Source organism: Diadema antillarum, unplaced genomic scaffold (genome assembly GCF_040938485.1).
Source record: "Diadema antillarum isolate AM-2024a unplaced genomic scaffold, OU_Dant_1.0 seq00000467_RagTag, whole genome shotgun sequence".
In the NCBI taxonomy this organism is placed as follows: Eukaryota; Metazoa; Echinodermata; class Echinoidea; order Diadematoida; family Diadematidae; genus Diadema; species Diadema antillarum.
The window spans coordinates 524,540-540,069 of NW_027271437.1; the positions used below are offsets into that span (position 1 = coordinate 524,540).

A 15,530-nucleotide genomic window follows, 5' to 3' on the forward strand; every position below is an offset into this window, starting at 1 on the left:
TTAGCTTTGTGTACATAGATCATTAGATGTCATAGATCTAAACCATTATTATGCTTTATAACTTCCATGTTCTTATATTGACTGCCTAGTACCAAGATACAAAAAGAGGCCCCCCCCCAAAAAAAAAAAAGAAAAAAAAGAAAAAAAAAAGACAAGTTCCATTCAGTCTCATTATACAATGTGACGGATGATGGCGCTTGTATTTCATAGCGAAACAAATAAAATTAATGTAGATTCTATGTAGCAGCCAATAATATGCTAATGATATCTTGTGGTAATTCAAACACATCCCATTTCATCAAAGTTATCTGTAGTTGTTACAGTACCTCTTTGTCTCTTCAAATTTAAATCCTCCCAGTAGGTAGGCCATGGCCATGAGAGACTAAAGAAGAGGCCTGGAGAACCTTCAAGATACTACATCCATAGACAGAGAAGACAACAAGGTGGGCTAAAAGTTGGCCTAAACCATGTCTTCGTTGGACCAGCAGCAGAGGACCATGCCCCTATCCCCGAGGGTCATCCCCCTGCTGAGGGAGACGGAGACACCAACCAAAACGCCGCATGCTCACATCTCAAGGTAAAGCCACTGAAAGGTTCCATTAAAAATATCAAATGTCCGACTGGTACAGTAATTTCATTCTCCCCTAAATTTGTGTTCATCGTAATTACATCACCAAATTTTTACAAAACAATGTGTACTCAATCTTGCATGTGTCCATCGAGTAGAAGTAGTTAATGACTGTTTTATGTTTTCATTCATTCATAATGGCATTACACTTGCCTGGTTGATGCCACTTTGCTGACTATTGCTAGTCTCCTTGGGCAAACCACAAGGGGCAGCACCATTCACATGTCTTCTAGTGTGTGTGCAGTACATGACAGACCACTTTGCTGGGTTGCACCCTGCTCTTTGAGAGAGAATTGAAGTGGGATCTTCCGTGTGCTTGAGCTCTAACTCATATACAAGACTTCCATTTGTATGTCATATCTGAGGAACATCATATTTTGCCTTGTAACAGAGGGGACAGCATAATGACGAATGGCATCACTCAGTCTCTGCTTTCCTACATTATAGCTGATTACAAACAACCAGTTTTTTGATACTGGATAAGAATTGGTATGAAAATACCTGTAAATGCTTTTATCCTGGCCCAAAAATTTCTCATTCTTGTGTAGTATCTTAGCACACTGTTCAATCATTGTTTGCATGAAGTGGAATTGACCGGGCAAAGTGAATCTTCAAATTGTTGTTCACATGATTAGATATCATGATTCAGAGTAGAGCTAGCATAAAGGCGTTTTGTTGTCCAATTCTTACATCACTGACTTGCTTCTTTTAACTTGCCAGACATGCGGACCCCAGGATTCTCTCCTCCTCGTGGGCACTGGACATCCGTCAGAAGCTGGATGACTTCCTGGGTCAAGGTCATCACCCTGACAACAGTGTCATCACCGAGCTTACGGCAGAGCTCAGTGCAGTCTTCATAGCAGCCCTGCAGAGAAACAGGTATTACCAACTACTTGTGAGTGGTACACACCAACATCGGTGTTTTGTCATATTGTGTCTGGGAAAATGTTGTCACCAGCATTACTGCATACAAGAAATGTTTAACTGTAACACACCCTGTGCACATTGAAGCACTCTTTGATAATGCAAGAGTTGCTTTTGGAGCACCGTAGGAGCAGTTTAGTAGGGCTGTCATGACTAAATGCATCCAGTTTTCAAAAGTGTGTTGTTGGGTCTTGTTTTGTCAATCATCTGACACATATACTGTCTTGTTCCACAATTTGCCATTTAGCTTGAGCCATGCTGTGTACAATTAGAATTACAGGAGCAGCGCACAAGTCAATGTTTATGGATTAAGAATGTTTTACCGAGTACATGTTGAAACTAAAAAGTTCTTCCCTGAATGTGCTCTCTTCCATTTGTTTGATTGCCATTGAAAGGTACAGTGTAGTCTGTATGGCTATGAATAAGAGTGCTAGTAATGTTTAGATTACAGCTTTGAATAAGAATTTTGTTAAACAAAACTTGAATGTTGTAAAATACTGTAAAAGTGGAAATTTTCGCGGTGTTGAAATTTTCGTGCACTTCGCGCAACCAGACACTAGCGCGAAAATAAAAGCGCGCGAATGTTTTTGCTTGCCATATGTACCTGTACTTGGTGTCTTGATTCTGCGGAAATAAAAACACGCGAAACTCCTCTTACCCGGCCAAGCTCGAAAAATTAGTCGCGCGAAAATAACCACTTTTACAGTATTAGAGTTTAAGATTGGAAAGACTTTTCAAAGTACATATATCTTGCATATTTCTCTCTTCATAGTCATTGAGTAAAATATTCTCCTCCCCCTCAAACTTTCCAAACCACATCCCAGTCGGCATCAGTGGGTCTACCTTGTTGAGGTGTTGCGCTTGTGCCAGCCTTATTCCAGATTCATACAGGATGATGAACAAGTAAGTTACCTTCTCTGTATTTACTCAGATGTAATCTATGGTCAAAAATATGGAATGCTTCTCTTCATGAATATTCATGAACTCTATTACTACTTATCAGTAAAAGCTCTGTTCAGTCATCTTAACAATGGATTTAAGTTTACAGAGTTGTTTAATGATTCCGGTTTTTTTAAAATTAATCTCTAAGGTAAATTGGCAATTTGCAATATTTCAAAATGACTAGTTTTTGCCACCCTTACATCAAGATGTGGATTTTGCACTTCATTATATTAGAATATTAGAATGAATTATTAGAAAGGAGTGCAGAAATCAAATCATACCAAATCAAATAAAATCAATCAAATTCACCCATCATGTCTTCATGTTTACTAGTACTTTATAGACACTATGTTCAAATGCTCATCATGTAGTGTAACTTAAACCGCTACTTCGATGTGTTTTTTCAGTTGAGGCACTATGTGAGCCGGTCCTACTTCCAGACGAGACAGCACAACACACCCACCGCAGGCTCCGCCATAGATGAAGTGATGGCCAGTGTGTTTCCCAAGGTGAGCAAATTGCAGGGGAATTCACCCTATACATGATATATGAGGATTCAGAAAATGCAGACAAATTAGTCACAAACATCATTAAAGTTTGAGGAAATTTGGACAAGTCATCCACAAGTTGTGAACATGAAAAGTTTTCATTAATCCATGAACCTTACTCTCTGGATGGGAAGGCTAATTCTATTTTGGTGTCCGAAAATGTCGAGAGGATTGCACAAAACTGATGTGAAATGATAGTATGATAATGATAAAATTCTACCACTGTTATTTCTGTGCTACTCAACAAGAATGATGATTGTAATCATAATATTATGATGATGGTGATGATGATGATAGCAATGACAATGATAATTTTAGTATTGCTAAAAGCAATCAAAATGATAATAATGATAGTAATGATAATAATACTGATAATGAAGATGACAAATAGTAATAATGATAATAATACTGATAATGAAGATGACAAATAGTAATAATGATAATAAAAAAGAAAATAATGGTAATAAGGTATTGAGGACAACAAAGATAATGATAATAAAATCATGCAATTTCATGTCTGTCTGAGGGAATGGCTTGCCTCATCAGTAGTAAATGCAGAAAACCACTCCTACCACTTGTCTCCTCCACCTTCCCATCCCAGGCGATCCACGCCCTGAAATCCACAGGGGGCGACTCCAAGGACTACCGGAACCCCCTGACCCCAGCAAGGTCACCCAGGGACGCCCCTGCCAAGTTCAACCCCCTGACGATGTCCCTTCCTGATGGGGCGGACCCATACACGCTAGAAAGACCTGTGAGTATTGAGGAGACTGATCTAGAGGAACAGATGTTTTTTTGTGTGTTAACATATAGCCATTTAAGGGGAATGATTAATATAAAAACAAGAAAGTATTATGCGCAAAATGTAGTGAAACAAAAATGTCAGAAATTCAGGCAATTCTGACCATTTAAATGTGAGTTAATATCTGGCCTGGTGTCTGATGTCCACTGTCAGACAGTTGTCTCTGTTACATAATATTGATGTCTCTTGTGTGTTACTCTTTGTTTGCTTTTGGTTTATATTTGAAATGTGAGTAATTGTATATCTGCCTGTTAAAAATATTGTTTGTTTCAAAATTTAGAATGAAATATATTGATGATGTTTTATATATTTACCTGTTCTTCAAGGTCGAGATACATATGTATGTATTTTCTTCATGCTTATTTCAAGCAAAATTATGACTTTGACGTTGTGTTTAAAAGCAAGCAAATGATAAGTTTTGTTCAAGGGCAGTTATGTAAAGGAGAATTTAATCAGAGAGAAATTTTTTTGCTTGAATTAGAGCATGAGATCTGTGAAGCTTTGGTATTCATGAATATCATTGTGAATTTAAAATGATCCTCTGTGATGACATGGGAATAACTTTTTAGCATATCAAAATATCATTGTTATATTGTGAGTGAACTTATTCATAGCAATGAAAAAACATGTTTTACAAGCAAATGTGATATCATTTACATTTTCAAACATGCCATAAACCTGCTGAATGTATTCTGAATGCTTTCAGAATGAGTTATGACTACAACACATACAGGGTGTAGTATGAAAAGTCTGTGAAATAGATTCTGTACAGACTGTACACATTAATGAAACTCATATTGCCATAAGGGCATTATACTTGTACATACCATGGTAATTGTTTTATTTAAAGAAATCACCACTCTGATAGTAAAAAGAACACAAAAGCAAAAACTGTACTGTTAACTTCATTGATTTCAATTGTTTATCTCTCATCATGCACTTGCCAGTTTTGCATCAGATGAATTGATTTTATACTTTTCTTTCACATGATTTTCAATCGCAGGAAGATGAAGAAAAGCACACGCCAAGAGGCATCAACTTTGGCCACATTCGGGAGGTGCTGCCATCTGTTGTCATGGAAACCACAAGACGTAAGCAGCATTGTCTTGTTAGATATATATCCACTTATCACTTGATGGCAAAAGTTGGACATTTTGCAGAGTGAATAATTTCACACATTATGTATGTGCTCTTTGACAACAGAGGGAATATCCAAGCATAGATGTATGTTGTAAACTTCTTATCCCATTTGAACTTCACTATCTCTGGTAAAATGATACTAGATAACAGCAGTGCAAATGTGCATGCTTATGTGCTTTTCATGTTTGTGTGTATGCACATAATTATGTGACCATGCATTGGCATTGTAAAATCGACAAAAACTCACAGTGGTGGATTCTTCTAGTGCACCTGGAAATGACATTTTGGTCAACTTGGCTGATTTAAGGTTTTGGGTGTTTCGTGACAAAGGTATACCTTCTTTTTTTGTATCTTGATGAAAAATCTGGAAACACAAAATCAAGTTTATGGAGGTTTTTTTTTTCTTTTTAAACAGTTTATGTGAAATATCCATTCTGTTTTTCTCCAATATCCAATCATGAGGTGTTCACTAATTGCAATTCTTATTCAGATATGAAGTGCTTCATAACTGTTGTTGTTGTTTTGTGTGTTTACATTCTAGATGAGGCTGTTTGGAGTGAAGGCCTTGGCTTGACGGCAGCTGCCATGAACCTTGACCTCAATGACAGGACGCCCTCTGCACAGCGGCCTGCCCCACCCCCCAGGGTGCCGGACTCCTCGTGGTTGGCCGGTCAGCCCATCCTCAGTGAGGATCTGGCGGTCAGTGAGGACGCAGAGTCGGTGAGTTTGTCCAGCGGATTGCCGTCTATTGTATGTCCGATCCCCCCTTGTGACATTGCTATTGCTCTGTAGTTTCTTTTCCTCTCATTTCATAACTATGATGTTTGATAAATATCAGATACTCAATAGAGTTATTCACTCTTCAATTTCCTAATTCCATTAGATTGTTACTGTAAAAGTGGATATTTTCGTGCGACTAATTTTTCTCGCTTGGCCCGGTGAGAAGAGTTTCGCGTGTTTTTAATTCCGCGGAATCAAGACAGTAAGTACAAGAACATATGGCAAGCAAATATATTCGCGTGCTTTTATTTTCGCGCTAGTTTCGGGTTGCGCGAAATGCGCGAAAATTACAACACCACGAAAATTTTCACATTTACAGTACACTGTGATAATTTGTGGACCAAATTTTGAAAGATTTCAAGATGATCACACATGATCCCAAGGTGATTTTGCTATCTAAAGCATTTATCAACCTTAATTCTGTTGGATATGATCTTTTTGACATCATGCAGTACATTATTATTTTCTCTAGTTGTGGAAATGACATGATTCCAGTATGAATAAATGAGTGGGATGATGTTAATTTGTTATACACGTAGAGAAGCTGGTATCTGGATGGAAACTACTGTGACAATGGACATTTCTGTGCCACTAATTTTTTCACACTTGGTCTACTATAGATAAATTTTTGTGCCATTGATTTTGCTGAATGTCGACACACACAATTGTACCTGGTACTGATGTAAAATCAACCGCTCAAAATGTAGCAGACAATATATTTCTGCATTCTTGTTTCAAACTGGCATCACAATACGTGAATGCATGACAATATTCACATTGTAAAATCTTCCATGTGTACTACATTTTGTGTCCATGACAACAGGAGGTTGGTGAGGAGGTTCCTATGACGGGCAAGGAAGTCGTGGAACTGTTCGGCAAAGGGCGCCATCTTGGGAAGGCCAAGTTCATCTATCTCAACAAGACCAAGACCAGGCACTTCATGCCCTATGAGCTGGTCATGGTTCCCAAAGCAAAGGTGGGTACTACAACTCCTCTATGTACACAATAAAAGTTCGAACACTGTTAAAAGAATATCATGCTGTAGACATGTAGACAAAAGCTTGCAAGTTTGAAAATCTGTGTAGTGCCCTTGCAGATCATATGAAGAATATTATTACATTAAAACCCCATTTCTGTGGATAAACTAGCTGAATATAAAGCCCTTCAAAATCCAAAGCTTGTATTTTGAAAATTAAGATAATAGACAGATAGTTCTGCAATGTGTGTTTTGATAGTAAAAACTTCTCTTTGGCTTTGCCACACTTTGATTTCATTCGAAGACTTTCCTAATTTGTTTTCTTTGTTAGCTTGTATGATGATTTTGTTGTTTTTTTGTGGGGGGGGGGGGGATGGAGAAGGATTGAAATTTAACCCATTCCACACTGAATTCTAAAATACCCATAGACTTAATGTGCAGGTGCTTGAGCATGAATCAACAGTTGTCATATTAGATTGCTTGTCTGTGTGTTGAAATTTGCATCCCTGGTTATGGTTGGAATGCAATGTGCAGGATTGCTATCCATATGCCACATGAATAAAGCCAAGATTTTGCTGATAAAACAGCAGAGTGACATTACATTTGAGCAACCCTGTGATTCACCAGCTCTCCTCCCCCCCCCCCCCCCCCCCCCCCCTCTCTCTCTCTCTCTCTACCCCAGGCCAATCCCAACGAACACTGGATCGTGTCCTGCTTCGGAATCATGCACAAGGTCACAGGTCAGCCGGCGGAGAGCATGAACCTGTATGACTGGCACAGGGAGGCGGTCCTCTGGGGCATTGTGTCCAAGATCCCCTTCTTCAAGAACTACCTGGTCAGAAAAACCTTCACCAGGTTAGCCCAAACATTATATCAATTTTTACTATAAGAAAAAAAACAACAACAGTATCAAACAAACAGAAAAATCAGAACAAAAAACAAAGCAAGGCAACAATAACAGTGGATAAATTTAAGAGAGCGACAGACTTGAGCTTTGAAGTAATGATGTGATGCTCTTCAGTACGATGATGCTTTACTCCTTTCAGTTTGAAAATGCTGCTGTGATTCATTTTGTTGGGTGATCAATTATTCAAATTCATGAGGAAAAGATAATTAATGAGCATTATGTACTTTGCATACCTTTTCTTTTCTTTCTCTGCTTTTTCCTAAGTTTCCAGTTATCATTTGAACCACCATTACCACATATTCATATGAGTCTGATCAGAGCCATTTTCACACAGATTTCTCAATGCACTGTACGTGGATAGTAGATTCAAACATGTCATTGACTAGGAAGGAGACTATGAGATAAATCACATCTAGTCAAATGTAATCTCATCTATTTGAATGTCATGGTAATTATCCCTGCAGATGGAGGTCGGGCCAGAAGCATCAGGAGTTCTGCACCATCCGGAAGAAGGTGCACGAGAGTCTGCTCCTGGCTGTCCCAGGGTTTGGTGCTGCCTCCATCCAGATCTCCAAGCTCCTCCAGGAGCTGGGCACGGTCCGCTTCCTGCCCCTTGAGCTGGAGTAAGTCAGTCACATGACTACCCCCCTCCCCCTCTCCCACTTCCCCCTCTGAGTTGGCAGATAGCGTCTAAAAGGAATTGTAATCATGAGTTTTTTTTTACTGGTTGACATGGTTTAATTTTGTACTTTTAAAGATCCAATAACATGGAGATACATGGAGTGAGAAGGCTGGCCAAACTCGGATATATTCAAGAATTCCTATAGTGGATTGTGTACAGCTTTGTCACTGATCTCTATGTGTATGGACACATAAGTACACACACAGCTGAAGAATAATCTTGACTAGAGTCCACCATTGCCGAGGAGCATAATGCATAATTATGCTTTGATGCATAAATCTGCTAACATGTGGCTGACAGGTGCTATTTATAGATTTTGAATGGACATGTACCCCAGTATAGATTCAACCAGACCACCCATGTTTTTCCATGCTACCGGGTCTTTAATCCATATTCTACATTAAAGGATTAGTAGGAATGTCGTACAACTAGCTCATGACCATAGACACCTACCAACCAAAATCATTCACCTGCATCATTTCCCCATCTGACTCTACCTATGACCATAATTTTCACTGCAGATCTTGGGCATGCACAGTGCAGTGTAACTACAGTTGTGAATTGTACATGAGTCTGAGAGCAAGTTTGCATTTTGGATTAAAAGCAAACACATAGGGTGATGATGTGACTGACACAAGAAATCCTTTGGTTAGAGCTTAATGTCATGTACACCTACCTTTACTTTATCATTGCAGTAGCGCAGTGCACATTTGAGAACAACACAACAAAGCAAACAAATGAACAAAGGAACTACATGTACTTTAGGCTTTATAATGTATGTGTGTAGATGCTCCAGCCTAAAGGTAATCACAAAGAATTTGACTTGAATGGAAGTGGGGATGTTGATTATACACTTAATAGGCAAATAAATCTGCATTGAAATGGTGTGGCTAGGTTACAAGCTTTTAGACTGGATTTGTTAGTCTGCAGTACAGCTGTACACTGATAAGATACATGTATGTACACAATCAGTATTCCTGATTGAGGACGGAAAGGATTCTGAACCTGCAGATCTGGGGCTAATAATGAACACCTTTTGTGCACCAACTCCAAACTGGAGGGGATTAGTGGAGTGAAATAGGAGAGGTGTACAGACTACGTAAATGCATTAGAATTGTTAAATAAACAGTGCATTGTGGTAGGATGGCAGGGTGTTCTGTTAACACTATTTGGCAGTTTGACTTGTCCATGTAGGCATACTGATCATGCCTTATGTTTCATGAAATTGTTGTGTGCATATTCTTGTAGAAGAGTATTTTCGTGATTACATTTGAAGCTTTCAATTACAGCAATTTCATAATGAGGACATATCTAAGGACCATTTAAATCCACATTGATTGAAATTGCCAACTTTGGATTTTATGCTAGTGGCATACCTTGTGTTGAATAGCTATAAAAGCTGTGATGTTGTTGCTTTTTTATTGTCATTTGAGTAGAAAGATTCAGTGCTTTTTCATAATCATGACGTCAGTTCATCTGTGTGTCTGTAAAGTCTGTTTCACATCTGTGACATTTCTCATTACTCTTTTGATTTCAGCTACTGTTTCACCCTGTCCGAGTTTGAGCACAAAACCAAACTAATGTCCAAAGCTGGAAGAACCATCCTCAACAAGTTTTTCAAGTAAGCATCGCAAACATAGGTGACATTCTACCGGTACACATAACATCAGATTTGTAGCTGTCGTTCTCTAACCATACGTGGAAAAGCTTGTTTATTTTGTAATGATTTACAAAATACCATTGTAACAGATGTCAACTGCACAATTCTAAAGATTGAATGTTGAATCATCTAGTCTGTAGATGACTGTTATTTACTTGACGTTGAGGTCGGTGTGCTAAAAATTATGTTTTGTTTCCTTTATTTTGAATCACATTTGTGCTTGCAACATCACATCAGAAATAAAAACACAATGGGAAAAGTCACTGCTCAATAGGCTGTTTGCCTTGATAATCTTAAGATGAAATATAATACAAGGAACGTGAGCTGATTCTGTTTACATGGTGTTTGATGACAAGTGCATGACAAATGTGCTTGTTTTCTTCATAGAATCATATGGATATTGCTCTGTCATGCTTTGCAGCTAGCATTTGTACATTAATTCTGATAGCAAGACATGCAAGGACACTTTTTGAGATGTGCATATCTACATTTCACTTGCGTACATCGCTTTGACTGTGCTGCAACTACTCTACGTCAAGTCTAGACAAGACATGTAAGGACTTGAAAAACAAAACACATGTAGATGTATGAGATTGTGACTTTGTATCTCATGTATTCCTACCCTTCATACTTGATCACAGCTACTGTAAATTGATTCTGGACAAGACTTGCGAAGACTCCTTTGAAATGCTGCGATTCTGTGAGCTGCAGACTAAGAAGGACAAGGCTCTCTTGTAAGTATGGAAACAATCATTCATTCTCTCATTATCCTACATCAGAAGATCCACTTGTTGCGTGCCCGTCTGTTTTACAAAAGCAAATGATTCAAAGTGCTATTTATTTTTAACTGTGACCATGTAGAGGCAACTGCCATTATCACAAAGTCCTTAATTGGGACCTGCAGTTTTCTTTCGTTTTTATCGAAATTTCTCTATAGCCAAACAATAGAGTGTATAAACATACATAGAGGATCATTTTGGAACCTGAGTTTTCACTTTGTTGTATCAAGAGTTTTGTTATAACCATGTTCATTTTAATGGGAGTGCAGTGTACACTGTACATGTGTCAAGTCAACCATTCATGTGCACCATGGCATTGCACGTACAATGTATAGGAGTTGATGTGTGTTGAGGCATTGTCCTGTTTTATACATGAACCCGGTGTGTGTATTCAGAAATCATCTTCTGAGACCAGGCCTCCATATATTTAACCTCAGCACAGGTTGAAATGTCTCTCCCCTGTTGAAAAAAAAGGAGATATAAATATATATGCATTTTTATGCCTCCGTCAACGAAGTGGCCGGAGGCATTATGTTTTCGGGTCGTCCGTCCGTCCGTACGTCCTTACGTCCGTCCCGTTTTGTTTTTGTCGATATCTCAAGAACCGTGAGGTGGTTTTGCATCAAACTTGGTATGAGGGTATATCCTGGGGGGATGATACTTTGTTTGGATTTTAGGGTCACGGGGTCAAAGGTCAAAGGTCACAGACTATTTTGTGAAAAAAAGGTAGAAATTTCATGTTTTTCTCCATATCTTGCAAATGGTTCAAGGTATCTTCATGGAACTTAGTATATATGCATGTACCGATGGGCAGTGATTATCTAGGGAAGTTGGGGGTCATGGGTCAAAGGTCAGGGGGTCAAGGGTCAAGGTCAACTCCTCAAAATATCATTACTTTCCTTATATTTATGCAATGCCTGAAGGATTTTTTTTTAACTTGATGTATACTTGTATAACCCAATATATATTCTGTGGGAAGTTTCTTGCCAAAAGGTCAAAGGTCAAGTGAAAGTGCTAAATTACACTTCTTCCTCCATATCTCAAAAGTAACTCAAGGTATTATCATGAAACTTACATATTTATGCATGTTCTACCTAACAGTGATTCTCTTTGGAACTGTGAGGTCAAAGGTCAAAGGCCAGGTTTAGATAATACTATTTTACCATTTGATACTGAAATTATACTTTTTCTCAATACCTTGAAAATTACTCAATGCATAAACTTATAAAAGGGTCAAAAGTCAAGTAAAAATCATCACTTCCCTGAATACCTGCACTCTGACGTTTTAATCATTCATCCAATTGAACCTAGGTCTAGGAAAGTGAACATTCAGCACATTTGTGGCAAACCTGTCATTTTGATATTTTGCCAATTGTGTGAAACTGTCATCACACATTGTCAAGACATTGTACTATAGACCTATTAGGAGAACCATGCATTATGGCGGAGGCATACACCAGTCGCCGTAGCGACATTTCTAGTTAAAGATGAATCTACCTCAAATCCCAATTGTAAAAGATCTTGCATGGTTTGAAACTAATAAACTGTATTAAGAAGTGAAACTCATTCAGAGCTGAAAGGCTAGAAAACCTCTTTCACCCGTGATGTCAACAGACCACATCAACTTATAACCTCAAGATTTCTACTTTTGACATGTCATTTAAGTCGTTGCAGATAGAGTTGCTGATGGTAGTGACTTAGTTAAAGAAATTGCACCCAAAAAAAAGAAGAAAAAAGAGAGGCTTTTTTAAACTCTTAGTTCATCTGATTGTACCTCAATCCAGCTCCAAGGAATCTCTCTTTGTGCAGCGACAGAAGAAGGAGCAGCGAGAGATGAATCTGAGGAAGGCACAGGATGAAACTAAGTAAGTCTTCAATGTTCAACATGATGATCCTCATCCACTAGAGCGTGGTGCTTGTAAGAAAAAACAAGTTTTGGTATACACTTCCCATCAATGAAAGCATTTGTGGAGATATTTTGCATACCTTACAGTATAAAATATGTTGTTTGAAGTCTAGCATGGAAGATTAACTTTGAGATGGAGGGCATCATGTACTACCAGTATCGTGTTTCATAACTCAGCCTCTGTGAGATTCTAAACTCTCCATAGGCCTTTGCACAGGGTCTATCCGTTCTCAGTGGTCTGTGGTTGACCAAAAGCTTGTTAGCAAATTATCTGAAAATAAACATCTTCAGCTCCAGGGATGGATAAAAGGAGAGGAAAGTCCAAAATCTAAGGGCAGGACCAAAAACTATTGGTCCTTTGTAATTCCATTGCATTGCCTTTGTTTACAGGCGCCTTGGTAACTTTGTGCTGCTGATGGACCAGATCTTGGTCTGCCATCTGCTGTCCCTGGCCCGCTTCAACATCTGCACCTTTGTCCATCAGACCATGGTGGGGGGCGAAGACGCCTCTCGGGAGGCCCTGTACAAAGCAAAGCTTACCTTCACCAACAAAGGTAAGGGGGTCATGACTAAGGCCATTTACTGCATTTTGGAGGTTAATATTTCATCGATAAAGTCACAAGATTTAAGTTTGTGTTTTACCGGATATTTTGTCACTTTTTTCCAGAAATGCTGACTAGCAGTTATCAGGTAATCAGGAATGTTAGATATTAAACCGTTGAGGATGAGTCCTGAGTACACTCGGGCAGGTGTCTATGGGAAATGCGTGTTGTAGCAAAATCAGTCTGTCCTCAACGGGTTAAACAGAAGTAGTACAAATGTAGGTACACCATATGTAATAGCAATGATTATGATAACAAGACAAAGAGTAATACTAGTGACAATGATAAAAGTGATATACATTATTGTAACTCCTGTGATGGCTGCTACTTCTACAACTAATTGTACTACTACTACTGCTACATATACTACAATGTACTACTACTCTGGTACTAATGCTACTAGGATTAGTAGTACTACTGCTACTACAGTATGGTTGTACAATTACTGCATCTTCTCTTCTATTGCAAATGATAGTTATTATGAAAATATGAGATAGCAAAATAGATTCTTTAATCAACTTTTACTTGGGTTGCTGTGAACAGGAATAATGTGAGTTTCCACGTGGTTCACATAGATAGAACCTCCTATTGGATAAATACAAATTGGCACTCATCTTTTGTGGTATAAACCCTCCCCAATGATTTCTCCCAACCCAGGAGCCCTGAGCCTCTACCCTTCCAAGCAGACGTTCCTGGACTCCAGCCAAGCGCTGGTCACCAACCTGGCCAGGCTCATCAGCGATGCTGCCCAGCCCATGGAGGAGGTCACAGCGGGATGGGTTGGAGACGAGCGGGAGAAGCTCTTCCTCCACAAGGAGTATGAACCTTAACCCATTGAGGATGGACTGATTTTTCTATAACACGCATTTCCCATAGACACCTGCCTGAGTATTCTCAGGACTAGTCTTCAACGGGTTTAAGACCCGGTAGCATTATGAGGATTTGTGGGTGGTCCAATATATTCGCTGCCCAGTGGAGTACTGTACGTACTAAAATCATGAATAGCAGTCACTGGTCAGTGAATATGTACAACGAAATGTTCGTCATGTATAAGTGTACTACAGTAAAGGTGGATTCTAGTTGAGATTCTGCAGCTGCGTGTGTACATACAATTGTACATGTATATAGAAATCAGTGATAAAGCTGTATACAATTTGTTTGTGGGATTCTCAATTACATGTATATCCAAAGTGGGCCAGCCTTCCCACTCCATGAATCCCCATGCTACGGGGTTCTTAAATTTCATCACATAGTAATCAGTCAAACCTGCGCTAGTGATCACTTGTCTATAACGACTGCATTTCTTGTTTAACTCCATTGGTCATTGCAGAGAGGTTAGACTATCCTCAATACATGTCAATACATCCTCTTCTCTCTTTATAAAGAGCATTTTGTGTGCATTCAGGGTTAGTAGATACACCGCACATTGCACATGAGATGGGCAAAGTTCCTTTTGTGTTGCATTTTATGATAGATGGGTAAATGGACTAAATGACAGGTTTGCCAATTAGGAGGGTAATAATTTAGTAGGACTTGATGCCCAGAACTAAAAAAAACAAGTGTATGCCTTTGACCTATCATATTTATATATATATATTTTTTTTAAGACAATTCCAACATGTCACACTCTGTGTATTGCTTTAATTGATAATTTGATGTCAGTAATTACCTGTATATTAATTGATACATGTATTTGATTCCAGTGAGGAAGACGATACAGCGGCAGGCAGAACTCCCTCTGCGGTGTCAGTCGAGGGCGCCAGACTAGCCCGAAGAAGTCTGCTGCAGTCGGCCAAAGATAATCTACAGAAGCCAGAGCTCATTTCAAAAGGTGAGTGATTTGTAGTCTTGACTTTAGTCAGTGATATTTAGTATTTAGAAAACTAAGCAAGTGTGAGATATAGTGCATTAGAATAGATATCTGTTGTATGTATACAGATCGAGTTTCAGAGTTATAAAGAAAGTCTATGTAGTAATTAAATAGTTCTGCAGTGCATGAGCCATTAACTCTCTGTAGAGACATAATTATGTCTCTCTTTTCTCTGCAATGATGACTGGATGAATGTACTGTAGTGCTCCTTGAAAACTTCTTGAGAGCACAGTGGCATTTGCATGTACACAGGTCTTAATATTGCCCATTTACGAGAATAAACAATGCAACCCTTATAACAGCCTTGCGTACAGCAAAACAAGACACTGCTGGAGGCCTAGATTCACGAGAGCCATCCTTTAACCATGGCTGCATATTCAATCT

The 15,530-nt window shown here is 38.9% G+C and overlaps 1 protein-coding gene across 1 annotated transcript in view; it reads left to right on the plus strand.

Moving 5' to 3' along the window:
• Positions 1-467: 467 nt before the first annotated feature.
• Positions 468-15,530, plus strand: part of LOC139733293 (dynein heavy chain domain-containing protein 1-like) — a 146,149-nt gene continuing 131,086 nt past the window's right edge. Inside the window, exons 1-16 of the mRNA XM_071644130.1 lie at positions 468-577; positions 1,349-1,507; positions 2,377-2,455; positions 2,902-3,003; positions 3,644-3,796; positions 4,848-4,935; positions 5,526-5,704; positions 6,588-6,740; positions 7,423-7,595; positions 8,112-8,270; positions 9,867-9,950; positions 10,631-10,723; positions 12,553-12,633; positions 13,065-13,228; positions 13,934-14,093; positions 14,980-15,107. Coding sequence (XP_071500231.1) covers positions 468-577; positions 1,349-1,507; positions 2,377-2,455; positions 2,902-3,003; positions 3,644-3,796; positions 4,848-4,935; positions 5,526-5,704; positions 6,588-6,740; positions 7,423-7,595; positions 8,112-8,270; positions 9,867-9,950; positions 10,631-10,723; positions 12,553-12,633; positions 13,065-13,228; positions 13,934-14,093; positions 14,980-15,107 — 2,065 coding nt within the window. The remainder of the gene's footprint in view (positions 578-1,348; positions 1,508-2,376; positions 2,456-2,901; positions 3,004-3,643; positions 3,797-4,847; positions 4,936-5,525; positions 5,705-6,587; positions 6,741-7,422; positions 7,596-8,111; positions 8,271-9,866; positions 9,951-10,630; positions 10,724-12,552; positions 12,634-13,064; positions 13,229-13,933; positions 14,094-14,979; positions 15,108-15,530) is intronic.